The sequence below is a fragment of the Coenobita brevimanus genome, chromosome 57 (genome assembly GCF_032717465.1).
Source record: "Coenobita brevimanus isolate Jiangsu-jjx chromosome 57, ASM3271746v2, whole genome shotgun sequence".
Taxonomy (NCBI): Eukaryota; Metazoa; Arthropoda; class Malacostraca; order Decapoda; family Coenobitidae; genus Coenobita; species Coenobita brevimanus.
Genome location: NC_137010.1, coordinates 30,723,589 through 30,740,216, shown reverse-complemented (window position 1 = coordinate 30,740,216; position 16,628 = coordinate 30,723,589). Strand labels below are relative to the sequence as shown.

General features: G+C 42.0%; 1 protein-coding gene across 1 annotated transcript in view; it reads right to left on the bottom strand.

Moving 5' to 3' along the window:
* The window catches only part of Hel25E (ATP-dependent RNA helicase 25E), a 59,704-nt gene extending 43,324 nt beyond the window's left edge, over positions 1–16,380 (bottom strand). Inside the window, exons 1-3 of the mRNA XM_080274249.1 lie at positions 16,302–16,380; positions 2,632–2,871; positions 2,300–2,427 (exon numbers count right to left, since the gene is read on the bottom strand). Coding sequence (XP_080130375.1) covers positions 2,300–2,427; positions 2,632–2,863 — 360 coding nt within the window. The 5' untranslated portion in view covers positions 2,864–2,871; positions 16,302–16,380. The remainder of the gene's footprint in view (positions 1–2,299; positions 2,428–2,631; positions 2,872–16,301) is intronic.
* Positions 16,381–16,628: the final 248 nt, after the last annotated feature.

The window sequence follows — 16,628 nt, the reverse complement described above, 5'->3', positions numbered from 1 at the left end:
GGTTTACAGTATCAACAGCACCATGATAGAGACCTCCATAGGAAAAATGGACAACTGCACATTATCTTATAAACTCCTTCATCTTACCATGTTCCATTTGCATTATTACTGCTACCACCAGATTAGGTTAAGGGATACTTGAACTGGTGAGATTAGATATAACCCTCTCCATACTTGAGAGAGATTACAAATGGCAGTAGTAGGTTTTCAATGTCATTAACTACATGAGGTAAAAGACTGATGAAGGTCAATCTTGCCACTGGGCTGACAGACACTGAATAATTGGACTGATATCCATTATTTTCTAAATGAATGGGTGATGTCCAATTTTTGTATGTGTCTCATCTTAAATGTCAGGACCAATTTCCCTAGCCCTGGTCTCCTATGCTCCTCATGGGGAAACAAAGATTTAGATGATGGATAGATGGATGTTAAAACACATTTTATTGAACCTGGTAGATGGTGGCAACCATCATCCACTCACTTTATAAAGTGAAGCCTACTTCTTCCTTCACCTTTATCACTTTTTTTCTGTGACTGCCTTCTTCCAATTTCTCCCATCTTGCCTGTCACTATTTATCACTCCTTTCCTTTTCAGGTGGCTTTACACTGAGTGACTAATGGTTTCCTGTATGCCAGGAAACCATTTACAACACTGGGCGGTGACCATATAACCAACCCATACGTGTTCCTTACACGTCAGCAAGTGGGTTGGCAGAAGGTTAGTGACCCTCATTGGAAGACAACTAGCTCAAAGACAAACAACCACTCCTAATGGGATTATGGTGTCTGGATACAAATAGATATAGTATATGTTTCATTCATTTCCTGCATGTGCATTGTCAGGTATTGTGATCCCTACCCTGATGTATGGAAGCGAGGCGTGGACCTTGCAAGAGGGGAACAAGTCAAGAGTGAGAGCAGTGGAAATGAGTTACTTGAGAGGAGCATGTGGAGTGACGTGGAGTGACAGGTTGACGAATGAAGAAGTGAAGGAACGTTGTGGGGTAGATGTGGATGTGGTTGGGAAGATTAGGAGAAATACACTGAGGTGGTTTGGACATGTGGAGAGAATGGAGAATGAAAGACTGACTAAAAGGGTGTATGTAGGTGAGGTGGAGGGAGGGAGGGGTAGACCGAGGATAAGGTGGAGGGATGGAGTTGAGAGGTATATGAGGGAAGGGGGGGTGAGTTGGGGGGTGACAGAGTGACTTGGAGGCGTTTTGTCTGTGGCCACTCTTTGCGGGATTACGGCGTTGGGCAATAGATAGATAGATAACATTGTCAATAGTGAGATCCCTCTTACTATAAATTTTTTCTGGTTGCTATATAAATTCCAAATGTTAATGCTAAGAGGTCTGTCCAAAAAGTAATGGAATCTCTTAAACAATGCACCAAGTAGCAAGCGTAGCATGATTGTGACAGGATTGACAACTTTTGAGCTTTCATCTAACAATAGCCACATCACACCATGTCACTTACCAAATTACTGTACCAGGGGGGGGGGGGGGGGGCAAATCCAGACAGCAGGGTAGCAGGGGAGTGACAGTAGTCTTAAACTTCAACAAAAAGTCGTGGATAAGAAGAGACATGTGAGTAGGTGCGCTCTTATGGTGCAGCATCCAAATTTTGTTTATCCACGAGGCCTTTTCCTTCATACTGCTGCCCCCAAACACTTCAGAATGTTCAAACAAAATTACTGACTGACCATGTGGAACAAACTTACGACGAATGACGTCCTTCTAACAGAAGACAGTCAACATCACCTTCAAATTTGAGCAAGTCAGACGTGCTCCCCCCCACCCCATGATGACAATGTTCCAACCAACTGAGATGAATGTCTTGTTGCTTCAACATAGTAGCTGTACACCCATATTTCATCACCTGTTATGACATTTTTCAGAAAGTAAGTTTTCCCAATTTGGAAAGTTCACACAAACACACTTCACGATACTTCACTGTCCAGCTTGCAACAAATCGCCAAGTTCACTAAACACACACACACTACACTCAAGCATGCGTACCTCGATGACTAAGTGACATGGCATGATGCAGCTACTGTTTGACTAAAGCTCAAAGTCACTGCTACACAGCATTCCCATCATGACTAGTTGGTGCACTATTTAAAAAGTTTTTTCTATTGGGAATACCTCATACATAGTGCCAGTGTCAGAACCCACTATAATGCTTACTGGTACCCTTATGGAAAAAAAAAAGGGGGGGGGGCTAAAGAAACTATTTTGCAAACTAAAAGCAAAATACATGGAAACAACTGTATGAGATCTTTTGAATATCCTACCTGTCCATCAACAGGATCAATCTGCTGCAATGTGGCCAAAACAAAGACAGCAGTTTTGCCCATACCAGACTTGGCCTGGCCCAGAATGTCCATACCCAGCACTGCCTGAGGGATGCACTCGTGTTGAACTGTTGGAGACACAAAGAAGGGCAAAATTTAACACGTATCCAAAATACACCTAGAACAGATACCAAATGTTAACATTAAAATAAAATAATTATTATTATGACTCACAAAGTTATGTATTGGGACCATTAAAAATATCTAGCATCCTGGGTTATATTTCATGATCGGAAAAAAAAAAAAAAAAAAAAAAAAAAAAAAAAACTCACCTTCTGAGGGATGCTCAAAGCCACAGTCAACAATTGCTCTCAGAATCTCAGGCTTGAGGAGGAAATCCCGGAAACCAGAAGAGTGAATGGATACGTAGGTACCCTTTACATCCTTTTTGGCAGCAGCTGGAGCTGCACTTCCCTCACCTGCTCCAGCTCCTCCCTCAGCACCTGCTTCCACCTGCTCCTCATCCTCTTCGTAATCCAGAAGTTCTGTATCTTGATCGGCCATTATAGTTTCTGAGAAGGAGAAAGTGAAAGTTACTATACTGTACAGCACTGTCATTTATTTTTTTTTTTTTTTTTTTTAATTGCATCACTAGTTTCTTAATTCCATATACATGGACTATGTTGTGCAAACTAACACATCCAATCACAATATCATCATCATCATCCAATCCTATGTTTCCCCATGAGTAGCATAGGAGCCCAGGGCTAGGCAAGTTGGTCCTGACATTTAAGATGAGAGTGACCAGCCTCACTCATCCCTGAGTGGCATTACATAAGCAATAAACCCCAACCACCCCTTGGATATAAACCTTCACTGGCTCAATCTGACTGGAGCGCCGTAATTACCCACTAAACCACCAGGTGCCAAAAATTTGGTTATGTGGTTACCACCCAGAGTAGTAAATAGTTTCCAGGTGTACAGGAAACCATTTGGTTTGTCCCTCAGTGTAGAGTCATCCACAGGCAGAAAGAAGAGGAATGAAGGAAAGAAGGATGGAGGAGAGGAAAGGGCAGACACCCGAGAGCAGCACAACATCGAGTGAGTGGAAGGTGAGCACCCCCACCTACCACAAACAAAACAATAACATCTCCACAAAATGTATCATAGGCCTAATTTGCTGTTTCCCAAATCTGGGTGGTAGAACTCTGTACCCCATGATGGTGGGAGATCATGTGCACAATAATCTGTTGGTTTCATGCTCAGCCAATGGTCAAGGACACTGATCAATGTGCAACCTGCCAAAATTTTGAATGTATCATTCAAGGTTATCGAGAAATTAGTGTTTTAGCTGCATTTCCATTTTTGTTCTGCTTTCTGTTCATCACTTCACAGCTATCTGCATCAGACAATCAGAATTATAATGTGAGCACTAAGATGCAGGGAGGGAAATTCCAGAAACAGGTGCTCCCTTAGATCTTTCTAAGCAAAACCACTCATACACTACTAGGTCTAGATCCTCCATTTTTGCTGGTAAAAAATATGCCTTTTTCAATGGACTTACTTATCTCACTTTTCATGAAAAATTCCTTGAGCTTGGATGCCTGGCCCTTGATATTATAAATCACTGAATTTCCTACATTATATTCAGTCATCAGTGATTTATAATGTTCGCCTTTTTCAAGTCTACTGCATATGTCCAGCTTCTGTTTCAAGGTAAGCACGACATGCTTACATTTAGTTTGCTCTTTAGGCATTTTGGAGTGTAGAAATTACCGTCTATCAGAGCAACACAACAGCAAGGCAGTAAAAAGCAGACTGGTGATTTGTGGAGAATGTGGAGGACTACTGAATTAAAGTAGGGGAAAGAGGGGGAGAGGAGGGCTGGTTAAGAGGATTTACTAGGGATTTACATTAGCCAGAAATGCCTTAACCTCGCTTAGTCCTACTTCACCCAGCCTCGAGTGACACAGTAAAACGGCAGTTTGGCAGTCCATTCAAATTGGCACATAGTTATAACTTACTGACATTTTTACCAGCCCTTCAATTTTCCCGTTTTTTTTAGTATTCTGTTTGTCTGTATATCGGATAGCTGGGATTGTACTGTAGTATGCAAATAACATGACTGCACATTAATTAAACATATAAAACATGCACAACACTCGTCTATAAGAGGTAATGTTGTGTTGGAGGTGGGAAGCTGGCAGTCGCCGGCTGAGCAGTGGTACCCGATTCCCAAACCCATATTATCGTACCCGGCACGTTAAAATTATCGCTTTTGATCAAAATTATAGCACTCACAAACAAAGGCATTTCTTCACAGAAATTGCTAATTAGTGAAATTTACAGTGCTCGTCAGAAGTATGGAGCACCCTGCGTCCCTCCTGAGAAACAAACCTTTCAACATTGAAAAAACATATAAATAATGCATTTTATTTACCTTTAGTGCTTCGTAGGGTAGCCTTTACGTTTCTTCACGGACCTGAGACGTCGTGGAAGTGAAAGGGGCGAGGCTCCTGAGGTGCTGGAGGGGTATTTTGTCCCAGGAGTCACGAATGGCGGCTTCCAGCTTAGGCAGAGAGCTCACATCCTTCCCTTGGAGACTCTTCTTTACGAGGTACCAGAGGTTTTCAATCGGGTTGAGGTCTGGGCTATTTCCTGGCCAGTCTGTCATGAATGATACCTCACAGTCACGAAGCCAATTGGTGACCGATTTGGCCTTGTGAGCAGGTGCACCGTCCTGCTGAAACACTCGTGCACCTGTTAGCTCGAAGGAGTCTGGTAAATGATCACACAGAAGCTCCAGGTAAACATCCTGATTCACTCTGAGGTTCTTGGGAAGTACAACAAGCTTCCCCAAACCCTTCCCTGAGAAACAACCCCATACCATGAGTGAATCAGGATGTTTAACTGTGCTTTCTACATTCCGTGGGTCAAGTGGGTCACTACCTTTGCGTCGATACACACGTGCTCCTCTGTTACAGGTAACACTAAACGTTGCCTCATCAGACCACAACACTGACAACCATTGCTCCTCACCCCAATTTAGATATTTATTAGCAAAGGCAAGCCTACGAATTCTCTGGCTGCTAGAGAGAAGAGGCTTTTTCACAGGCCTGTGACTTGTGTAACCAAGCTCATGCACCCTACAAGACACTGTTCTCACTGACACCTCACCAAACACTTCCGGGTTGCTCTCCTTAATTTTCCTTGCACTCACACGAGGATTAAACTCCACTGCACGTTTTAAAACATTAACAGACCTTGGGGAAGTTTTCCTAGGCCTACCAGACCTCGGTTTCTTTGTGGGAACTTCACCACTGTCTTCCTCCCGAAACCGCGCACACCAACGACGCACTGTCAATCGTGCCACACCAACCAATTCACTAATTTCCTTTGTCTGGTGGCCTGCCTCTTTTAGAGCAACGATCTGGGATATGATTTCACTCGATAGTTCACTGGTAGGTGCCATAACAAAGTTTTGAAGGCCAAAACACTGCGGGACACTCGGTAAAAAATGGCGCAATTTGAGAGGGACACTCGGCGGAGTTCCTCTCTCTCAGGCAGCCCGTGGGCGACTGAGGCGGGAACCAACCAGCGCGTCGGAAGGCCTCAGGCTACCGTGACGTCATGGTCGGAGCTCAAACTTGTGGCTCAATTCTTACCCCCCAAAATGGGTGATTCTTTTTGGGCCAAAAGTATTGCGCGCCCGGCGGACAACGCTGAATACTTCTGACGAGCACTGTATATACAGTAAGACCTCACTATAATGGACTAATTGGGGCCCAAGCCATTCCAAAAAAAAAGCGAAATTCCGGTAAAAGTGACATCCGGACTCCCCCTGCTAATCCAGACTTTTTCCGGTATATCAGACATTAGTGCAGATTGCACCAATGGTTTTTAAACTGTTTTCACTACAATTGCAGTACTGTACATTAATCAAATGCTATAATATATGTAATACTGTACTCTACACTGATAAATATGACTTCATTTACCTTATTGTCGTAAACATAGCTGAAGTGGTCAGGCAGTCCGGACTGCTTCTGACTTTTTCAGACATTTTCCGATGTATAGGAATTTAGTCCGGTAGCTCCTCGAGTCCAATAAAAGCGAATTCCAGTATACTGAAGTCCATTACCGAGGTTTTACTGAATTTATATGTGGAGTGATTAATTAACATTACTGAATTTGTTTAACAGTTAACCCTTTAAGTCCGGGTCGGGTCTTAAGACGGGTTCTCTTGATGGATTCCGGGTCGGGACTTTTGAGTAAAAGAGCCTCAGGCAACGGGTGGCATCGTTTGATACCCCCAACCTTCCACGTTGCACTCAGAGGGGTCTGGGCTCTGACGTCATATGTAAACAAACCTGCTGGTACAAATGTACCGGGTTTTAGGGTGGATTTTTTTTTTATTTTCGCATTTTATGCTCAAATAATTACCTAAAAATGACTCATAAATCATAAGATAATTTTCTACAAACAAATATATGCCTAAAATCCTTCAAAAATATGCTGTAATAACAGTACATGTGACCGATTTTTTTTTCACGTCTGCAACGCGCGGAGGTTAGGCAGCGCGATTGTGCGTAGCGTGGAGTTAGAGGAAGTCTTCACTTTTCGCCCTCAGCACAGTCTTCAGATGAGATGGCAGAACCGGACAGCAATTTGCAGAACTCTGAAGTGACTAGTAGACTTGATGAAGAGAGGGAAGTGCATGACATCACCGATTTTGAAGGATTTTCCGACAGTGATACACAAACTCCGTCAACCTCAGGGGTATCAGTGAGTAGTGCTGGCGTGAAACGTAAGTTATCGCCAGGTTTGGAGTACGATAGTGATGACCAGGAGAGTGGTAGTGACAGTGAGGGGATGGCACAGGAGAGTGGTAGTGACAGTGAGGGGATGGCAGACAGTGACAGTGATGGATTTATTCCCGTGAGTGACGAGAGTGATGATGATTCAGACCTAAGTGATGATGATGATGATCCCAGGGTGTGTGACCCTCCCCGTAGGCCTGGTGGTATTGGTAGTGCTGGTGGATCTGGGTTTATCTGGGCAAATGGTGATAGATTCATACCAAATTGCTATAGATTTGATGCAACTCACAGTGGAGTGACAAGGGCTGCTGGAGTAGACAAAAACAGTTCTGAAATGGAGTATTTTCTCCTGTTTTTTGATGGTGAAATTCTTGATTATTTGGTACAAGAAATAAGTTTTTCTAATAAGAAAAGAATGTTCTGTTCAAACTATAAGAAGAAGAAAAGTTTTGTTGAATGAGAGGAAATAAGTTCTGTTCTAATTACTGGTAGCATTAGTAAAGTTCAGAAGTTGAAATTACAATTTTTTGAATATGGAAACAAGTTCTGTTTTGAAAATAATTGTACACAGAAGCAAGAAATAAGTTTTTCTAATAAGGAAAGAATGTTCTGTTCAAGCTATAAGTGAAAACACCAGATAGAAAAAAGTTGTTTGTTTACTTTCTGCGGCATCCTCATGGATTACCCATACTGCATTCATCAGCTTCATCAGCTGTAATTTCAGTAATGGGTAGGTAAAATATATTTATTTTATTATTTTTATTGATATTTCATCATTATCCATCATCCCAAACACATAAATCATAAAAATATGACATGTCAAATTTCCCGAAACTTTTGCCTCCCGGGGCATGTCTGCGGATTCTGAATTGCCTCACAGAGGGGTTAAGTAGCTACCAGATTATAATACTGGCTATCGTAAGAGTTACTAAATCCTACTGTTGTACTAGTCTTACAGCAGACTTGTTAATTTTGCAATCCCCAATTAACTTCAGATTACAAAATTATTAAAGTCATCACATTATTGCATGCATGCTATCGCATATCACAAAGTGTGCCAAAATATCGCATTTTGCGATAATTATCGCACGTGTGGCAATGCTGCAGCTGAGCAGTCTCGTTATTTCTCTCCGAGGTTGAGAGAAAATGGCGGTGACTGAGAGAATCCTCCCACCAAGTCCAAGACTGAATGTCATATCACTGGATTTTCGAGATCATATAATGAAAATGGTCCTTAATTTACCCAGGTCGTATAATTGGTTTCTTGTATAACGAGTGGTCGCATAACAGGACCTACCTGTATACAGGGCAAAATCCAAGTCTTTGAGACTTTTACTAAATAATGCAAATAGTACATCCACACCCTGATATCTGGCGCTTCGATAACCGACAATTCACTTGACAGAACAGAAGAAATTGGGGAACATTCCCACAATCCAAACGGCTGTCATTTCACTAGTCCCAACACTCCACCGCTCCCTAGGTTTGCAACACATGCATCCGAATGCTAATGTGGTGGTGACGTGGCTCTCGTCGTCCTCCCTCCATCTCCTCGCTTCTCCCCTATTCCCCCCCCCCTTAAGAATAGTCAAAGTTGTCTGGCTGGCCTCGAACCGTGTGCTGGTAACAGACCTAACCCAACAGCTGAGCAAAACTGGCCATGTTACCTCCCTACCGAATGGTAGGCCCAAGAAGAGGGAGGGAGGAGAAGGTGTCCACAGACTTCCCCCACATCTTTCACGAAGCACATTACCCTTTATCCTATCCATTCTCTGTACTCTACATACATTCCTCAGCAGCCCCATCTCCACTGCTCATATCCTAAGGCTGGCACTAACACTCCTTCATGTACCGTTATGCCTCACACAGCTGCAACACTCAAGCCTTAGTTTTATACCAAGGCATTCATAGCACCAGCTATTTTCCTTCCTTGTGTCACTCTACTTTCAACTTCTATTGCACATTTTCCTCTCTCTTCTATCGCTGTACCCAGGTACAGTATTCAAACTCTTTCACCAATTCCAGTCTCTCTCCATTCACTGCAACATCACACTGAGTCACCTTCTCTCTCAATAACCATTACTTTACTCTTTTCCACATTTACTCTCAAGGCACGATGCTCAAAGACATCTACAAAACTCCGCACCAGTCTACGAAGCTCTTGTCTGGTACTTGCAAGAAGCATTGCATCATCAGCATACAACAAATTCGAGACATTCCATCACCAATGCCATTCCTCTCTCCATTATTCGTGTTTTTACTTCGCTCATCACCCCATCCATATATATACTGAACAACCATGGGGAAATCACACAACCTTGTTGCATGCCCACACTGTTCGTGAACCATTCTTTCGATGCCCATTTACTCTCACACATGCCTTGCAACCATCATAAAAACCCTGATGCCACCTAACAGCTTACCGGTACTATCTGCACCATACATGTGCAAACATTCCACTACTCTTCCTATCTACTGTGTTGTATGCTTTTTCCAGATCCATAAATGCCATAAACACCTTATAATCCTTCTCACAAGCCTTCTCCATCTGTCTCACTGCAGTGTACCCCATGTCAAAGCTATGGGGAGCTTAATGATTTCACCAAACCTAACCTAACCAAACCACACCTAATCCAACCTAACCTGACTTGCATTTGCCAACTAGCTTTTATATACAGTAATCCCGCATTTTTTGCGGATTTTTTGTCTACGGTTTTGCCCTCTCGCGGATTTTCTTAGCATTAATAAGTTCAACAAAAATATCCTTGAATATACAGAAAAAAAAAAAATTGAAATTCCCGCAGCTTCCAATTGTAGCGCGGTAAACTCACGCCACCCTCTGTCCCTTTCCCGTGGCCCCTCTGCCAGTGTTACCATATCTAGCATAATTTTATTCTTTTAGCATAATTTTGATCAAATTTTCGAGTCTGGAATATTTTTTAGCATATTAGAAGTTTTAGAATCATTCTAGCATAATTTAGAATGGAATGGAATATTTTTAGAATAATTTTATAAAAGCTACAAATCAGAGAGAGAGAGAGAGAGAGAGAGAGAGAGAGACGAATAAGGTGTTTGAATAGTTGGTTACTTTCAGTTTGGGCTTGGTTGGGTTGGATTAGGTTAGGTTAGGTTAGGTTGGATTAGGTTAGGTTAGGTTAGGATAAGTTTGAGCTTTGTACTTTACCCATGAAACCTAGGTTTTTCCGATGGATTTTGGTATGATTCATTCGATTTTCAGCTTCATTTCAGTCGGAAATGACCATTTTCTGTGTTTCCCCCCCTCCCTATAACCCCCAATTCCCCAAAGATCCCTCATTATTTCAGGGGGATGTGGGGGGGTCATATCTCAAAATCTGGTTATTTCCGACGGAAATGATGCTCAAAATCGAACGAATCACATCAAAATCCATCAGAAAAACGTAAGTTTCGTGGGAAAAAGCAGTATGGGTAGATACCGATATTTATCCTCTTACTGTATGTAGGTTCATTTTAATATTTTCATAGTAAACAATACATAATTAATATGTTGCACGAATATGTATAGAATTTTATTATTTAACTTCAAGTTAGCATAATTCATTTTTTACTTGGAACAAATATGCTCAATCTAGCATAATTTTTTCATTGCCCTAGCATAATTTCGTTGTTTGGATATGGCAACACTGCTCTCTGCCCCGCATTCTTCAGTCCACGCCTGACTGCCTTAAGTGGCTGTTGTGGTTGTAACCACACTATGATATGAGCCTCTTGCCTCCCACTTGCTTTCCACATGGCCCCAGGACGTAAGCCAGCCTCACCAAAGGCTAATAATACAATTAGTAAGAACTCCAGAGTGACAAAACGATCAAGTTATGACCTTAGCAGAGAAAATTGTGTTACTGGACAAGCTAAGAAATGACCGTTCGAGTGTTTGCTATCACCAGTTAATGCATCTTTTTATTTTGTACTGTTTTGTTAATAAATGTGTAGATAATTGTATATTACAGTACGGTGTTTACGTTTTTCCTTCATAATGGAGTATGTGCTTTCAATCTTGTAAGAAGGTATTTCGGGATGAGTATGGAGGTTTCGGGACAATTCGCAGTCACAACAAACACAAAACAATTCGCCTTCATTAATGAAGATAGCTATGGGTGACGCTAGAATATAATTCAAAGGCGACTACAGCGAGGAAGAAACAAGTTAATTATTGACTAAAGGTGCAACTAATAAATAATATCCAGAACCTACGCTACTGAACATAGACTTTGCTGGATCCCCCTGAAATATAGTTATTAAAGTATTGATTAATTAATAATAAGTATATTGATGAAAGTATTGATTAGTATATTTATAGAATGGCGGGGAATCGTCCAGGGTGCGAATTGTTCTGAAGGGGAATCGTCCATGTTTTGACGGGGAATTGTCTGACGGCGAATTCTCGCAATCAGTATGGACATGGACTGTGTGATGGGCAGCATGGACACAAGTGCAAGTTTTCAATTGTTAATAGAGTATTCGCGGAATTGACTTTTCACGGGGGTTACAAGAACGTAACTACCGCGAAATATGCGGGATTACTGTATATAAAAAAATGTACATAAGGAACATAAAATATGGCCAGCTAGTACACGTCCGCGGAATATTTACGCATTCTAAATTCTCATTCGTAACTTTCAGAGGTAAGTTTATAAAAATCCCCAGTACCTGTGACAATTCGAGAAAACTAAAAAGTAACCTGTGAAAGACTTGCTTCAATTGAAAATATGGAAAGATTGTGCCTGTTTGGTAAGGAATTAATATTCTCTGACTTTTCAGGGTTGTACGCAATTGTTTTATGTTGACTTCCCCCACCCCCCTCACCCTGTTGCTGGTATCATGTTCCTTATGGCTCAACATTGTTGGTGATGGCAGACATACTAAAGTTTGCTCAAATCTTGATTTAGATTAAATCACTAGGTTAGGATATGATATGATAAAGTCGCATTCTTGTGACATCTTCAAGTCAAGATCATCTTGATATCCATTCTGTCAGGTATTAAGTTTCAAGTGAATGTTGCAAAAACAGGGTGGCAAAAACTGTATTGCCTTTACCTCAGAGCCATCTGTAAACATTCATTCCTGCGCCATATGACTGCCTTCAGAGATTTTCTCTAAGTAATTAGAGGATATTATTCATCACGTGACAGACCAGATGGGGCTTTTGCTTGAAATTTTGGCATCAGATGACAGGACAGCTGTACCACTGTTGCTGGACACAAGGTGAAACTGTCAAAATCCCTAAGACTCTCACGTTGTGGTGGCATTAGGAAAAAACAAGTGTAAAATTGCTCTGGGACCTGCAGCAGGGCTCGTTTCACAGGTTACTGTATAAAGTAACTAGCCACGTCAAATAACCTTATATGGGGCCACTTTCGTCTTGGAGGGCTTAAATGAAAAACTTTTACTAAAGCTGCAGCCAGATGGCACCACCACAAATGTCAGCTGACAGCAAATTTAGATTCTCCATGCCAAACAAATTTATATGGGATCACTTTTGTCTCAATAGGCCATAAGCTTTCTTTTTCTTAACTCTTTCAGGTCTCCTGACTACTTTAGTGGCTTTCTCGGTAGGGGTCTCCTAGCCACTCCTGTGGCAGCATATTTAGGCAAGAATGAAAACTGTTGCGTGAGGCTGGTGAATGAAAAAGGATACAAACCGCTCCCCAGACCCCTCTGCTTCTACCAGGCATGAGCAGATCACAATAGTTTACACAGTCTGGGAAGAGCTAATCATGGTGGGGGGGTTGGGTTGCACATATTGGTTTTGTTATACTGTTTATCTGACAATATCTTTTACTATTTTGGTATCAGACAGTTCATTTAGCAAAGGAATGTTGTTTGCAATATATTTTTACTGCTCTGGAGGATACATAGCTCTCACCTTCCTCCTCCATATCCCCTTTCCTCCACTCCCCTACCTCGCACCGATCCCCCACCCCTCTACCTCCCACCCTCCACTCTCCCTCCAATCCCCCACCCCCTACTTCCTCCACCCTCCTGCCTCCCACCGATCCCCGACTCCTCTACCACTAATCCCCCACCCCCCGCCCCCTGCCTACGCACATCGTTGCCGCATCAAAGGTAAGAAAATTTCCACGTTGTATGTCTCAATATTTATTGATTTCCTGGGTGTTAGAGTGTCTGACTGAGGGAAAATAAATACAGATTTATGATTTTAGGTTTCTAAGGTTGTTTCTGTAGCCTTTTATACACACACCATGCATTTATTTGTTACCAGGCGGACATAAATGTGCAGCGAGTGTTGCCCTTTTCATTGACAAATGATTGTTAGTGTCTCCTTACTTTTTTGTGATTTATATTTCATGAGCTTCTCACATTTCCTGGTTATACTTATAACACCGTCAATTTTGAGAATAAATAATTGATCACGGTCTCTACTGCTGCCTGTAAGTACACAGGATGATACAGTTAGCAACAATAAACTAAACATACGTACATACAAAAGGCAAGCTCGTAGGCTTAACCCCATGTCCTCATCCCCACAGCCTTATACAGTACTAAGCAAAATAAGGGCAAAGTAAAATAATTCAGTCAGTAGTAACTAGTAAGTGATAGTTTTATAAGGATCTTGTAACTTCAGTTTGTCACTTGTAAAGAAAACGTTTCAAGAATCATTCACAAATCATGGGAGATATAATGTACATACATTAGTACACTGTTTTTTATGGAAAAAAAAATGGAAACAAACAATGCAATCATGTCGCCTACCCACCCAGAAATCAACCACCCACCAAGACGGTAATACTCACTACGCTACCACACACCACTTGCTACGCAACTTCTATCTATCTATCTATTGCCAGACGCCTCAATCCCGTTTGGGGTGGCCACAAACAAATCGCCTCCAAGTCGCCCTGTCCCCCGCCATTTCACTGCCCTGCTCCCAACTCACACCCCCCTCTCTCATATACCTCTCCACCCCATCCCTCCATCTCATCCTCGGCCTCCCCTCCCTCTTCCCCCCTCCCTCTCACTCACATACACTCTCTTTGTCAGTCTTTCACCCTCCATCCTCTCCACATGGCCAAACCACCTCAGTGTGTTCCTCATAACGCTTCCTATCACATCCACATCACAACGCTCCTTTATATCCTCATTCGTCAGCCTGTCTCTCCATGTGACTCCACAGGCTCCTCTTAAATAACTCATTTCCACTGCTCTCACTCTTGACTTCTGTCCTTCCAACAACGTCCAAGCTTCACTTCCATACGTCAGAGTTGGTATCACAATACTGTCATGTAGTAACTTTTTCACTTCCATGTTTATTATCCATCCATCCATCAACTCAAAGAACCAGCAACCTTTCTTCCCTGCTGTACTCTTTCAAGCACTTCACCCTCCAAACCTCCATCCTTACTCATCACACTACCCAAGTACTTAAACGTACTCACATTTTCCAATTCCTCACCATCCAACCTCGCTGTACATTCATTGACTTCACCTCTCTCAAAGACCATCACTTTACTCTTCCCTACATTCACCTTCAGATTTCATTTCTTACACACTCTCCCAAACTCATCCACCAAGCCTTGCAGCTCCCCTTCGTCTTCACTCAACAACACAGTATCATCTGCAAACAACAGTACAGGGAGTTTCCAAACACTATCCTCTCTCACCAGGGCCACTCCATCATTTTTGAAGCACTTGTATGGTGAGAAGAGCTCTAATGTCTTATTGGCAGATGTGTATTACTCCCTTGTGCATGAATATATTTTTTTCTTTATTTGCAAACCCTGACTTAAAAAAAAATAAAATAAAATGCATATCAAACGTGACCTTGGGACCTATTTGAGACCTGAAAGGGTTAAACGAATTTGGCTCAACTTCAGTAACGCTGGGGTTGTTTACAAAAAGTTGTCAATATTGGTCAAAATACCTCGGAGGGAACATTGACTAAGTCTGACAACTCATGCTCAAAATTAAAAAGCAATTTTAATTAGCGGTAGGTGGTGGCGACCATCATCCACTCACTTGATGTAATGCTGCCTACTTCTTCCTTAGCCTTCACCATTCTTTTTCTGTGCCTGCCCTCCCCTCTTCCTAATTCTCCCATCTTCCCTGTCACTTCTTATTGCTTTTCTTTCATTTACAGGTGGCTTTACATTGAGTGACAAGCCGAATGGTTTCCTGTAAGCCGAGAAACCATTTACAATGCTGGGTGGTAACCATATAACCAAACCAAACGCGCTTCCTATGTGTCAACAAGTGGGTTGGTGGAGGGTTAGTGCCCCTCCCTGTAAAACAAATTACTCAAGTCAAATGGCCACCCCTTACGGGATTATGGCGTCTGGCAATAGATAGATAGATAGACTTTTGATGCTCGTTAAAACGGGTATCAGCACGTCAATAAACAATAAGATTGGTCATATCTTGACTTTTATCGGTGAAAACGCGGATCAAGCATCCACCATTACTCAAAACAGTTGATATAACAGAAGGAATATGACTAAAATCAGTAGGGGAGGAAATTTAACATAAAGCCTTCATCACTCCACCAAAAAACAGAAAAATTCAAAAGACTATCAGGAACAGCTGATCCGGTGAGATGCTTCTGCTGCTTGAAGTAAAGCGTGTGTTCACCCAAATTCTAATTTCGTGAGAATGCTGCATTGATTTTGTACACATTTCTCAGAAATTATTCCACATGGATGTATTACATTCATCTGTACGGCAGAAACCACACCCAGCGTTATAAAACAGACTCGTTATTGTCGATAAACATGTCATCCTGAGAGATAAACTTGGCATGCATTCGTAGGTGGTGAGATGAATGGCACTGTCCCCCACAGGCAAACCACCACTATCGCCAACGCTCCGTCCTCGTGGTACAACCCGCTTCTAAATCAATCCTACCCTCCATTACCTATTCAAATAACGCACTTCATTCAAATGTAAAGTCAAGATGAATGCAATGTTGTGTGGCGGACGGTATGAAGGCACGCAACTGGGATATGCGTTAACCTTCGTATATTCACAATATCCATGTACAGTACCGCCGGCGTCATGGTCACCCAATTCTCATGTCAACATACAGGCTAAATCTGGCAAAGTTCAGCAAATACTGACAACGTTGCTCGCCTCATGTATTTCCAGAACACAAACTGGATACCTTACATATAAGCACATAACAGAACTCATACCTGATTTGCGTGAAAGGTTGAAAATTCAAGCGACCTTAAGATGGCGTCGTCGATTCTAACTTAGAATGCCGCATGCGCGACGCGCCTGGGTGCAGTGATGCCAAATGAAAATGACTGAAATCCGCTAGATTGGTCTTCAAAGTAGTAGAAATATGCCAGACTTTAAGGAATTAAAAAAAAAATCTAGACAGAACTTTAAAAACAGCAAAATACATAATAAAAACTTAAATTTTTACCTAATACATTGCTTTACATCTACATTAGCAGGAAACCCGCTAAATTGGTAATACTGCCAGGGCTAGCGTTTCACTTCATGTGCTCCTGGTG